Source organism: Microtus ochrogaster, chromosome X, assembly GCF_000317375.1.
Source record: "Microtus ochrogaster isolate Prairie Vole_2 chromosome X, MicOch1.0, whole genome shotgun sequence".
Classification (NCBI taxonomy): domain Eukaryota; kingdom Metazoa; phylum Chordata; class Mammalia; order Rodentia; family Cricetidae; genus Microtus; species Microtus ochrogaster.
Window position 1 is genome coordinate 43,258,329 of NC_022026.1, and position 13,468 is coordinate 43,271,796.

A 13,468-nucleotide genomic window follows, 5' to 3' on the forward strand; every position below is an offset into this window, starting at 1 on the left:
TTGATGACCCAGGTCCATCCCTGGGGCCCACACGGTGGAATGAGAGCAATGGCTTGTACAAGCTGTTCTCTGAGCAACCCGGCAGAAAGTGTGATAAGATATTCCTTTACGAAGAAACTGCTACTTGATGGTTAATCTTGTCAATGGCAGAAAAGAATTTCAAATTCTGAAATTATTTTAAAAGGCCTTTGAAACTCTCCTCCAACCTCATACCTGAGTGAGATGGAGTTTTCTCCATCTATCTAAATTAAAGCAAGAGAAGCCAAGATAGCACTGAATGAATGCAGAGGCAGAATCTAGCTGCCTCACATTAAGTCCCATATTAGAAAGATTAAACAAAAACAACAACAACAGTATTTACTCTTCTCACTAAATATCTTTTGAAAATGCTATTTAGGATAGCATAGGATGGGTTTCATTATTGTTTTAATATGTAAGTTGAACTGAGGATGTAGCTCGGAGGCTGGGAAATAAATCCAAGAAAGAAGACACGCATTAGCCCTTCCCGACACTGGTCCTTAATAGTGAATGGTGAGGGAGTAACACACAAGTACAGAACTTTCCATGAGAGTAAGAAGAGAGGCAGCATAGGGACGTGGGGAGGGAGGTACGGGATAGATGTCCTTGGGTAGTGTGAGATGCTGTCAAATGGGTCTATGGATAGACTGTGTAGCTAGGCCTTGGGAAGCACATATGTTTCCATGATAGGCACTGGGGAAGGAGTGCTGTCTCAACGTGGTGTGGGAGCCAAGGTTTAGCTGAGTTTCTCAAGGACACCAGGGTAGTGTTAGGAGAAGTTGGAAAGAAAGGCAGGTGGGCCCTCCTCCAACTGTAGGAGGCAGTCAAGCAGGCCTGAGCCTCGGCTTCATTTGCAAGCAGGAGAGGGGGCAGGTTTGTGTGCAGGCAAGTGACAAGATCAGAGATGTGACTGTGAGAGTCATCTGGCATTGGTGTGTGGGCTGGGCCCGAGTGGGTGCAAAGCTGAAGACTTCAGATGTGGGTGGAGGCAGAATCCGTCTTGCTGAGTTTTATTCAAAGGGGACAGGGCGTCTTCAAGGGAAGCAGGAAGGATGAAAATCAGACAAAGCCACAGAGCTATTAAGCAATCAATGCCACATGCCAGTTTGTGGGAATGGAATGAGAAAGGGCAAGAGAACTTACATGAAGCCATGTTTGTAAGGCCATTCTAGGAAAAGCACAGTAATCCAGAGAGAAGGCAACGCAGAGATTGATTTGGGGAGGGAGCAACAAGGAAGGGATTAAAGAGGGCTTGGTGATCTTTGGGCATGACAAAATATCATCATACTTAGTACACAAGGAAGCAAAGACTTAAACCCTTGAAATAGTTTCAGGGTGATGGTCAACTTGACAGAATCTAGAATCATCATGGAGCCAAACTTCTGGGCAGGGCTGTGCAGAGGTTTCTAGATTAGGTTAACTGAGGTGGGAAGGTAGCAACATCCCATGGGCTGCAGTCCTGGATTGAATATAAAAGAAAACGTGTATGTATAACACCTGCTTAACTCTCTCTGATCCTCCATTAGGGGTGCAATGGGACCAGCTGTTTCATGTTCTTGCTACCATGATTTCTTCACCATGATGGCCTCACCAGCGGCTCTCAGCCTTCCCAATGCTGTGACCCTTTAATACAGTTCCTCATGCTGTGCTGACCCCCAGCCATAAAACGTTTTCATTGCTACCTCTTAACTGTCATTTTGCTTCTGTTATGAATCATAATGTTAATCTCTGTGTTTTTCGATGGTCTCGGGTGGTCTGCGTGAAAGGGTCATTTGACCACCAAAGGGGTCTTGACACACAGCTTGAGAACGGCTGGTCTACATCTTCAAATCACGAGCCCAAATAAACCCTTTCAAGCTGCTTTTATAAGGTATTTTGCTGCATCAATGTATGCTTGTTATTGCCACTTTAAAGCAATGTGTGTATATACGTACATAAGTAGATATGTATGTGTCTGTCTATCTATCTATCTATCTATCTATCTATCTATCTATCTATCTATCTATCTATCTATCCATCTTATGGGCAAGTGGCCCCAGGTCATCTGTAATGGGTATGACTGGTTCACATACAATTTTATCAAAACACAATGGGTGGTATCAAACCCCCCATGGAAATTTCCATTAGTTACCCCCAGGAAACTGCACAGGAAGCACAGGAAAATAAGGGCAAGTGAGAGAGTTCCATTCCCATGTGTCTCCTACCAGGCAGGCATCTCTTCACAGGCGTTACTCTCCTAGGGCAAAAGCACTCCCTGGAAATGTCTAGATAAAATCCAAGCTTAAGTTTCAGAGAAAGGCTCAACCTATCGAAACGACTTCTTGAGAGCGGGAGCATTCCATTTAGTATCATCCTGGCACAGACCCAGAAACTGGTGTTTTGTGGGACTTATTTGGAAGTGAATCAGAATGACCAAAAGGACACAGCCGGAAGAGGTGGGATGACTCACACCGCCAATGCTTTCTTCCCAGCCATGGCAGTCATAGCTCCACTTACCTCCAAGAGGGTCAAAAGATGCCAAGGCAAAATGAAATATTTGTCACTGAAAAAAACTGTGAAGCAGCAGCAGTAGGAGTAAGCGAGCAGAGACCACTACTCGCAAAGCTCATTCTGTCTGATCTAAGCTGTGGTCCTCACACTATCTGCTGTGCCTGACAGACAGCTCCAGATTGGCATCCAGGGCTGATTGTCTTCCCCGCTTTTACTTTCTTTCCTTGCCTACTCTAAGCTAAGGAGCATACACAAGAGTAAGAGGCCAGGTAAGCTGATGCCATGGGGACTCACTGGGCCACTGCGACACAAACAAGTGCTGCACACGTACTGGCCAAATAGCAGCCCCAAATTGGAATGTTTGTAACCAATCAAGGAGAGTTTTCTTTATGGCTGATTATAGTTTTTTTCTAATTAAGCCATGGAATAGTTACTGTACAACAGATATCATTTTATAAAAATAAAAAGCAAACAAATCCCGGAAAGCAGAAGACTTCAGAGTGTGAATCAGAGCTACGATATGCTCTCATCGTCTTCACGTCCACTGAACCAGAAAACTCCAAGTGGCTAGAAGCATATCATAGGCAGAGAGCTTCCCCAGCTTCTGATGTACACACTCAGAAAGCTACAGTTACCTACACTCTAGGGAACAGAGTGACAAGTGCCATCAGAACCTACACGACATGCCCAACCCCTCCAATGATGGAGGAAACCCCACCACAGACAGGTACCATGTTCCTGATGCATGTCAAAATAGTAAGAAAGGGATTTCTCTCTTGAGATACATTTCAAGTGTTTGAAGATACGACCCTAAAACAGAGTGGCCATACATCCTTAAGTTCTGAAAGTGTGGTCCTAAGGGACAGTAGCGCCCCTCCCCATGTCAGGTTGAAGCAGATCCCGAGGGAGAAGTTCCAAGGTCAGCAGTGAAGGGGGCAGATGAACTTCCTCTGGGAGTGTGAACTGAATCACCATAGTGACCTCAAGGTGCCTTCAGGCACCCACTCTCAGTAACCCTCCGCAGCTACTTAGGGATCCATTCTTGGTAATGCTAGTTGCCTAGCTTGGGTACCAACCCATCCTCAAATTTGCCTATCCCGACACTCGTCATCTTGTTACACAAACAAGAGGTCATGCTCCTTGTTTGGACATCTGGACTTACCTATGCAATCTCAGTCCAAGCATCAGAGTAGTTTACATTTGGTTGATTTTTTTTTTAAGACAGGGTTTCTTTGTGTAGCCCTGGCTGTCCTGGACCTATCTCTGTAAAGCAGGCGAGCATCAAGCTCACGGAGATCCGCCTCCCAAGTGCTGGGATTAAAGGTGGGAGCCACCACTGGCCAACATTCAGAAAAAAGAATTGGAGGTTGGTGAAGTAAGTGAAGGTCTTTACTTCTTAGACTGAAGTCCAAACGTCAGATTTACAGATAAACAGCCATTCTTAGTTGGCTAGTTTGCAGCCTGTGTTGAAGAACCATCCCGGACACATAAGTGGGTCATATTGAGGAAGATGGGAGACATTTGTGTCTTTCCCCCAAGCTCCCCACAACTTCCCCGTCCATCATTCTTACGTGTCTTCATAAGGGAAAAAAATGGATTTAAAACTATCACAGAGCCAGGTGTGGTGGCACATGCCTTTAATCCCAGCACTTAGGAAGCAAAAGAAGGTGCATCTCTACGAGTCTGAGGTCAGAACGGTCTGCATAGAGAGCTCCAGGACAGCTAAGACTACATAGTCAGACCCTGACTCAAAGGAACTAAAAATAAAATGAAATAAAACAAAACTGTGGCAGCACTTGGAAGGTTCAAGTCGGAGGATCAGGGGTTCAAGGTCACTCTCATCTACATAGACAGTTCAGGTCCAGCGTGGGCTGCAGAAGAGCCTGTCTGGGAGCGGCAGGGTGGGGAGGTAATGGTAACAACCAAGTCTTAAAAATATAACTTCTGTAGAAGTTACAGTCCAAAAAAAGAAAGAAAGAAAGAAAGAAAGAAAGAAAGAAAGAAAGAAAGAAAGAAAGAAAAAAGAAAGCTATGGGGGAGCTTTCGGTCAATGCAAAAGACCGAACCTGATTTTTCTGGTGGGGAACAAGAAGTTGGGGTAAGGTGGTCTCTGCTAGTAACTGTATGGGTGAGAGAGGCATTTTTCTTTGGCAAAGACTTCCTGGTCAGCCAGGTCAGTCAACACCTCCTTGTCCCCCTCCCACCCTGGAAAGAAACTGCGAACTATGTATGGAAAGGGAAAAAAAGAAAAGAAAGAAAAGACACACGAGCCATATGGAATTCTCGATTTCTCCCCCTCATACCATCTGCTTTAGAATCTAAGTGTGGGATGGCAAAACTATGTTGATTTTGGAGCCAACAAAACCCGGGGAGACATCTCCTGGGCAGATGATGACATGGCTGGGTGCCAGGTTTCCTCCCTTCGTGACCTAATCCATCATCTTTTACACTGTCCGGGGTAATGTCGCTCTAGTTACAAATGGGACTTCAGACATCTATTTGGCACCAGAGAAGCCAAGGATTGCTGTAAATGCATATGAAAGTTAAAACAGCGCACACATACAAACCACTTCAGGATCTTGGAAGATCATTCTTTAAAATTTCAAGTTCAAATCAAGTGCAAAGATTTTCTTTATTGCAGGCAAGAGCCTGACAGCGCCCAGAATTCTTCTTTGCAATATCACCGGCAACCTGATTCTATGAGCTGCCTGAACCTCTCATTACGCCTACAATTTCAAAAATTCAAAAAATAGTAATTTTTAATTTGGAGCCCAGAGGGGAGAATGGCAAACTGGGGTTGGACTCAACTTCCTTGGTGCTGAACCTTGAGTTAATGGCCAACGGAGCTTCATGGGCTGGGCTCTCATTCGCCTGCAGTGGTAGTGAGACCTTGCCAGTGGGATGGCATTGCCCTGAACAGCAGTACCCTCAAAACCCAAGTTCATCAGGGTTCCCCAAAAACCAATTTCAGGAAAGTCTTTGAAGCCTTACTTTTTTTTGGGGGGGGGGGGTTGTTGTTTCTCAGTTACAACTGCAGCTTCAAAGGCCCTGCATTTAGAGATTTGACTTCCAGATGAAAAGCACACACATGGTGCTCTTCTGTAAAACTCGAGACTGCTCCAGAGCCATGGACAGAGGCACCTTGTTCTCTAGGAAGATGACAGTGTTTATCTTTCACCACACAGCTTAGTGTCTGGTGTCCAGGAATGACCCAAAGCTCTTTCTAGATCTCCGGTTGCCTTGGTGTCATTAAACTGTCCTTTATATTTATTTGTTTTTTTTTTTTGTATCACACACACACACACACACACAAACACACACACACACACTGTGGTCAAAGGACAAATTGCAGGGTCATTTCTCTCCTTCTACCATGTAGGTTCCAGGTATTGAACTTGGGTTATCAGACTTGGTAGCAAGTGCATTTACCCACTGAGCCATCTTGCCAACACTTATTCTTAAAATAAATATCCTGTTTCAAAAGCAGAAGCTTGTGATTCCTAGTGGGTAACAATACTCCTTTCTCGTTTACCCCTGAATTACATATATCTAATGGGATGGGGTATGTATGGTCAAACAAAGCAAGCATGGATTTCAGGTATAACTTATATACTAGAAAAATCACTTTTTTAAAAGGTAAGGTCTTACTGTATGTCACTGGAACTATGTAGTCCACGTTATCATTCAATTGGTGGTAATTATCCAGCTTCCGCTTCCCAACTTCCGGGATTATGGGTGTGTAGCCCACTGTGTGAGGCTCTCATCTATTTTAAATGCTACCATTCAGTGCTTTTGAATTAATCCAGGGCTGTATAATCATCCCCACAATCTAATTTTAGACCATTTCATCACCCGAGAGAGATCCTGGGTGCTCTTCTCTAGTTCATCTCCACTCCCTAGTTTCCTGACTCCCTGGCATGCACTCTCTAAGGAGTTACCAGTTCTGGAAACTCAATACAAATGGAGTCTTACAGTGCTTGGCCTCCTGTGTCTGGTTTCTTTTACATGTGTGCTATGTCACAGTGTGGAACAGTCCTTCATTCCTTTTCATTGCTGAACAAGAATCCATTGTATGGTAGTATTACAGAGAATAGCAACAACAACTTCCAAACCAAGATCCCAGCCCTCACCACCACATTCTTTGAAGGAGTTATGCCAAAGGATGCTTGATCCATTCTTGTTTACCTTATAGGCACACACAGAACAAGCAAACACCTATGGGCTGGGACTATAGCTCTCTTGGTAGAAGGCTTGCCTAGCATGAATGAGTCCCCGGGTTTGATCCCCAGCACCAGGTAAACCGAGTGTGGTGGCATACACCTGTAATCCCAGCACAAGGTCATCCTTCAGATGCTCAAGGACAACCTGGAATACAGGAGACTTTGTCTCAAAGAAGGGGAAGGAGGAAGAGAAGCAGCAGCAGCAACAGCTGCCACCCTAACAGCCCTATGTGGAATGATGGAATGCATTACATAGAACTAAATCTAAAATCAGATTTCATGATCATTAGCCGCATGGTTTCATTTTAGGTCTTAAAGGAAAGAGAACCATTCAACAGGATGTTTTATGTTATCCCTCAAGCTGTTTCTTTCTAGAGTCATTGACCACACTACCATTTCTTTGTTGTCTTTTTAGGTGTGTGTGCATGTGTGTGTGTGCGTGTGTGTGTGTGTGTGTGCATGCACTGGTGCACGCGTGCAAATGGTGACTAAAGGTTGATGCTGGGAATCTTCCTTTTTCCCTTATTTTTTTTTTTTTTTTTGCGACAGGGTCTTTAACCAAATCTAGAGCTCACCAACTGGCTTTGAGCTCCAATGATCCACCCATCTCTACACCTCTCCCACTGGGATGACAGATGCACACGGCCATCTGCTTTTCTGTGGGTGCAGGGGATCTGAACTCAAGTCTTCATGATTGTTCAACCAGTGCTTTTGACACTGAGACACCACCCCAGCCCCTACTACTGCCATTTCTGGTTGATCCCTGAAATAAGTACATGCCTCAGTTGGGTGAAATGACATCACACCTTGAGACAAAATGATAGCAATACTTTTTTTTTTTTCTGAGACAAGGGTTTCTGTGTGAAACAGCCCTGGCTGTCCTGGAACTCACTCTGTAGACCAGGTTATCCTCAAACTCAACAGCAATCTGCCTGCCTCTGCCTCCCATGTGCTGGGATTAAAGGCGTGAGCCACCACTGCTCGGCTGATAGCACAATATTTAAGCTTACTCTTGAGTTTATCTGACCGGTCACTGGTCCTTTGTATCATATCTCACATAGCTTAAGCTACCTTCCTACCTTGAGCTAATTGAGCTGAACATTAAGACACATTTGGGCTTTGGGAATAGGGAATGGAGACGTTCCTACTACTTAGTAACCTCTCCATCTCAAATTTCCAAATTGACACCCCCGACATTTTTCTCAGACATAGCCCCCTAATGGCCACTGAGATTAGTGTCCTTCATGAGCAAGGAAAATGGAGACTGGACTCAAAGGATCTATCTGGTGGGGCCTCTAATACATAGCTGTCTGATCTTAATTTCACAGTCTTAGCGTTTTGTTTTCCCAAAAGTATGGATTGATGCTAATGGAGGGTGGTACAAAGCAGCATCACTGAAGAGTGTAGGCAGGAGTTCTCAAGACCTTCAGAGGCGAGGCTCCTTGAAATCCTGACCCAGCTCTGATCCCTGTGGTGGATATGTTACCAACCTCCTCCCCTGTTACTGATTCAGACATCTGGAAGTCTGTGGTTAGCCCAAGGGTATAGCTCACTGTACACTGTTTCCTTTGATACAAAGAAGTGGGTGGAGAAAAGAGAGGGAAGGTGGGAAGAAGGTGGAGAAAGATGGCTGGAATGGATAGGGGGAAAGAAAAAATGAAAATGATTCAAAAATTATTAAAGGGCCGTTTCCACCCACACCCATGTCAACGAATGAATGCACCAAGCAAAACATAAAATATCACCAAACTGAAAGAGCCATTATAAATCACAATCAAGATAACAGTCGAGTTGTTTTTGGAATTCACCCCAAGGCTGTATTTACCTGGACTGCTCAAGGGGCCAGCCCTGTCCCCCAGGGTTGGCACAGGACGGTACTGATGGTTCTTTGAGCCTGGGTACATCCAGTGGTACCTGCCAATTTCCATTTCAGCTCTGCTGTTCACTGCCAATTTCAGTGGCAAAGAGTCAGTGTCTATCTCCAGCAACGATTCTATTATCAGCATTTCTATGTATTGTCTTACCATATAGTAAAGGAAAACGGGGAGTTAAAAATACGCTATCAAAATGCAACCCTTCAGATTCAATTTATCAGTTCAACATAAGCTTCAGAATCTCTTGTCCTCCAATTTTGAATTTAAGTTTACACAAATCACCAACATTTTTTTTTATTTCGATTTTCTGTATTATCCCCTCCCCTAAAATCTTCATTTGGGGATGCTACAATTAATGGTAAAAATGTGGTTTCTCATAATGTGTTACTTTAAATTTCTTTCCATTCAGACCAATAGAACACTGTAACTAAGGCCAGCTGCACAAGCAAAAGTGAACAGTAGTTCACTCTCCATTATGGAACCCAGTTCCTAGTCTAGAACTTTGGCAAATGACTGTGGGGCCTGTTGAATTCATCTTCATTTCAGGATATCACAGAGTCTAGACTATTCTAAATTGGATTCTATTTCCATAATCTTTCAGTGTGTTCTAGGGAAGGAATTGCTTCTTCCTATGCTAACAAATGGTTTTCCAGGGACTCAGGTCTTCATCTGGTAATAGATTTCCCGCTTCTTAGGGAATTGGAGAAACAACAACAATATGTTTTAATTTGTCTGGCATGGAATATAGGCTTCCCATCACAGTTACCTGAATTCTAATCCTGAAACTCTTAAGAAGCTAAAAATGTCACCGTGGGCCATCCATGCCTATAAATTCCATAAAATGTGTGAAGTGATGATCCTCTGAGGTACTACAATATCTTAAATATTTAAAAAAAGTCTTTGGCATTGATGTGGGTAACGATTCCATGAGAAGATGAGGTTCTAATGTTCTGTGTGGCGCCTCAAATCATTGAAGACCGGATGAATAACCACACTGCGAGGCTAGCAAATGCCCACCCTCACCAGAGACACCACAAAGCTTACCAAGCCTTACAACTATCACAGCCCCTCTCAGCGGTCTTGGAAAACTCCCAGCGTGACTTGCGATTGGGACACACTTTGGTCAGTGATGCTTTAGAGAAGGCCCTTTGGGACTGAAGGTCAGATAAAAGTGTCCCATTAAAAAGGAATAAGAAGGGCTGGGAGAGCGTAGTACAGCGATAGAACACTTGCGTAGCATATGTAAGACTCTGGGTTAAATTTCTAGCACCAAAAGCCATTAAGTAAATAAAGGTTCCCAAGTAAGAACAGAGTGTACCATGAAGCTATTTTTGCTGCTTCTGTTTAGGCTGTCAATAGCAATGATAGCTATAATTTATGGGATGCTTACGGTGTGCTAGTCATAGTGTTACACACATAATGCCTGCTGTTGCACTAGGTATAGTCACCCTAGGAAATTATTATTCAGTCTTGACAAGGGAAAAATGGAATTCAAGAAGAGGCCCATCTCTTGCCCAGGGACACAACCTGGATGGAGGTGGAGCTGGCTATGCAGTTGGAAAATCAGCCTCCAGAGGGCGCACTTTCAAAACCCTAGCATCAATTGCTCCCCACCCCATCCTTCTTGGGGCCTAGAGAAGTTCTATCTTTTCCTCCTTTCTCAAGTTAAGGCCAATGAGAGCTGTTCTAAGTTCCATGTGAGAGTGAGCAGTACTTCTGCGGTTCCTAAAGAAATAGTCCCTGTCCCCTGTTAACACTACTTTCCCAGGAATTTGCCCTCTGGTTTTCAGAACTGAGGGGATAGCTCAATACTAGAGCACTTGCCTAGTATGCTCAGGCAGTGCCCTGCATTTGGGCCTTGGTACCACCCAAACCCAAGCAAAACAAATAAAAACTTCATCTAATTTTTCAAAGCCATTCTCTTAGATAAAGGTTATGCTAAATTCTCAATCTAGAAAGAAGCCTAACCAGGCTAGTGAAAAGGATCACAGGGTCCAGTCACCGCCTAATATAAGCTGATTTCCTTTTGGGAAAATTGACCGTGAGCCCTTCATATTGACCTCTCAAGAAAAAAAAGATTTTAAGCAGTTTAATCTCTTCTGATAGGAGTTTTTCTTTTCTTTCTGTGAGTGTGGGGGAGGGTGCTAGAGACCGAACCCCGAAGAACCTCATGCATACTAGGCATGCGTTATAGCATTGATCTACTCCCACAACCCTCATCTTGTTCTAAATTTTATCTCTATACGTGCAGCATACAATAGGTTCCCAATAAATGATTGCTGGACGCATATTTCATTGAAAGTGAAAGACACCCTAGGGCGCTATGGACCCGCAACATGCTGATGGCTCTCTTAGTCACTAAAGTCTAACAAGAACACTGTCACATAAATGTGTGTGTGTGTGTGTGTGTGTGTGTGTGTGTGTGTGTGTGTGATATCTATGGCTGCAATTCCGAGGGCCTGTGTATGCCCCGTCCTCATATCCTCACAAAGATGGGAATGTCTGCAGCTATCTGGGAACTCAGGCAGTGGCCACGGAGCAAAGATAATGGAAATACATGGATTATTCATCTGCAAGTTTTTTAAAAAATTGCTTCTGTAGCCGGGGGGTGGTGGCGCACTCCTTTAATCCCAGCACTCGGGAGGCAGAGGCAGGCGGATCTCTGTGAGTTCAAGGCCAGCCTGGTCTAGAAGAACTAGTTTCAGGACAGGAACCAAAAAGCTACGGAGAAACCCTGTCTCGAAAATAAAAAAAAAACAAACAAACAAAAAAACAAAAAAAAACTTTCTTTGTCTGTGTGTGTGTGTGTGTGCATGCGTGCGTGCGCGCGCACGTGTGCATGCCTGAATGTATATTTGTGCACCACATGCAAATTGGAGCCCACAGAGGCCAGAAGGGGCCACCATCATATGGGTACTGAGAACCAAATCCTGATCTGCAAGAGCAGCAAGTGCTCACATCCACTGTGCCTGCCATCTCTCTAGCCCCCAAACTGTGACAATTTCTCTGAGAAAAATATGGCAGCTATGCCTTCTGGAGATGCTCCATAGAGTGGGAAAATGCGATGAGCACAGCTGATCTAGAGACGAGACAACTGCGCAGCCGTTTCCCAATCCCTTGGACGAATACTCCAGGAGAGCCCTTTTTACAAGAGCAAATCTTTAGATATGAGAAAAAAGAAACTCACTTCTAGGCTGCGCTTTTGAGTCAAACTTAAGCAGAGACATTAAACACAGAGTTATCTGCAGTGTTCGTGGCATCAGACTACACACTTTAATCCCAAGGACAGGATCCAGACACCTAGGAGTCAAACGCCTTGCTGAGTCTAGGCATGCGCAAATACGAGGAAATGGCCTATTCCGTATACAAGCAGAATACATGATGGTGGCTATGGTGGCTCATGGAGACATGTATGATTGTAAGTGGTCATCACCAACGTGGGGGCATGACATCAATAATGGGAAACGGAGGAAAGCAAAGCAAAACAATGCCTTTACTCCCTTCCGTAGCCCCCGTTAACTTTGACAATATGACATAGGGACAAGTGACTGCCAGGCTGGAATGCTTTTACAAATGATCACTGGGAACAACCAAGTGACAAATATGGCTGGCGAGGAAGACCATATTCACTGAACGAGGTCTTTTCAAAAGCTGTGTTTGTCAGTGTCTGTTTTGTAGCCCTTAGCTAAAGTGTGAAGGGAAAGACAAGGTTCTGCCAGAATACCAGACAAGGCTGCAGACCATCTCATCTGGTAAAGAAAATCGGACTGGGAGCTGGAGAGATGGCTCAGTGGTTAAGAGCACTGGCTGCTCTTCCAGAGATCCTGAGTTCAATTCCCAGCAACCATATGGTGGCTCACAACCATCTGTAATGAGATCTGGTGCCCTCTTCTGGCATGGAGGTGTACAGGCAGGGGAAACATTGTGTATATAATGAATAAATCTTTTTTTTTTTTTTAAAAAAAAAAAGAAAATCTGACTGGAACACTGTTACATGCCCTTGGGCACATACATCTGTGGCTGCTTCTTCATGCTAGGATGGCAGAAGTGAGCGGGCAAAGCAGAGATCTGTGGTGTGGAAGGTTAAAAAATTGTGCGACCTGGCCTTTTGTATGAAAGGTGCACTATGCCCTGGCATCAAAGGTAGGTAGGGCTTGGGATACACGTGGTTAATATAATTAATAAAATCAGCCCGTAAACAAGGCATTCTCTGATTGTCTCTTATTCACTCTCTTAGGAGAGGTATCATGGAGATGGCTGAGGATCAAAAGTCTCCGTCACTGCCCTTGCTTATTTGTGACCAATAAAAGCCGTGTGATGCTACTTCTAATGATGCCTAAATGGGTGAGCAGCCTTTCACTCCTCGAGCGGGAGCCGAGGGCACAGGAGGAAGGATGCCATTTCAAAGGCACATATTATGAAATGAATAAATGACTGACAAATGGCGAGCAACAAAGAACACTTGTAAAGCTGGGAGTGGAGCCTCCCTGTCTCAAAAGCCAGTGTGTGTCCCTTTCTTCCTCCCTCCCAGAGTCTCCCCTTCTCCTGGCCAATTAGCTCATGTGGATACGTATTTGGTCAAAAGGAAAAAGAAGAAAGGGGTGTCATTGGAATGCTCCAATTCATCCCCAGTCCTGGTGACGGGGAGTGGGCATCGTGCAGGCACTGGTTGTTCTGCATGGCCTTGGATGCAGCAAGACTAAGAAATGGTGTCACTAAGAAATGGTGTCGCTAAGATCTCTTACCCTAAACTGATCTGTATTCCCAAGTAACAGAAGAATACGATCTTCCAACTTACTGGCACAATGGAGGTTTATGCTCAATTTCAAGGGAGAAATAACATGGCCAAGTTGTGAAAGTGTGTTC

General features: G+C 44.4%; 1 protein-coding gene across 5 annotated transcripts in view; it reads right to left on the reverse strand.

Annotated features, from left to right (window-relative positions):
* Nucleotides 1–13,468, reverse strand: part of Gpm6b (glycoprotein M6B) — a 153,965-nt gene that overhangs the window by 26,831 nt on the left and 113,666 nt on the right. For 2 of the 5 annotated variants that reach the window (XM_005358736.2, XM_005358737.2), the window contains exon 2: nucleotides 8,554–8,673. The exons of the other annotated variants lie outside the window; for them this stretch is intronic. In XM_005358736.2, the coding sequence (XP_005358793.1) occupies nucleotides 8,554–8,673 (120 nt within the window). The remainder of the gene's footprint in view (nucleotides 1–8,553; nucleotides 8,674–13,468) is intronic. 5 annotated transcript variants of the gene reach the window in all.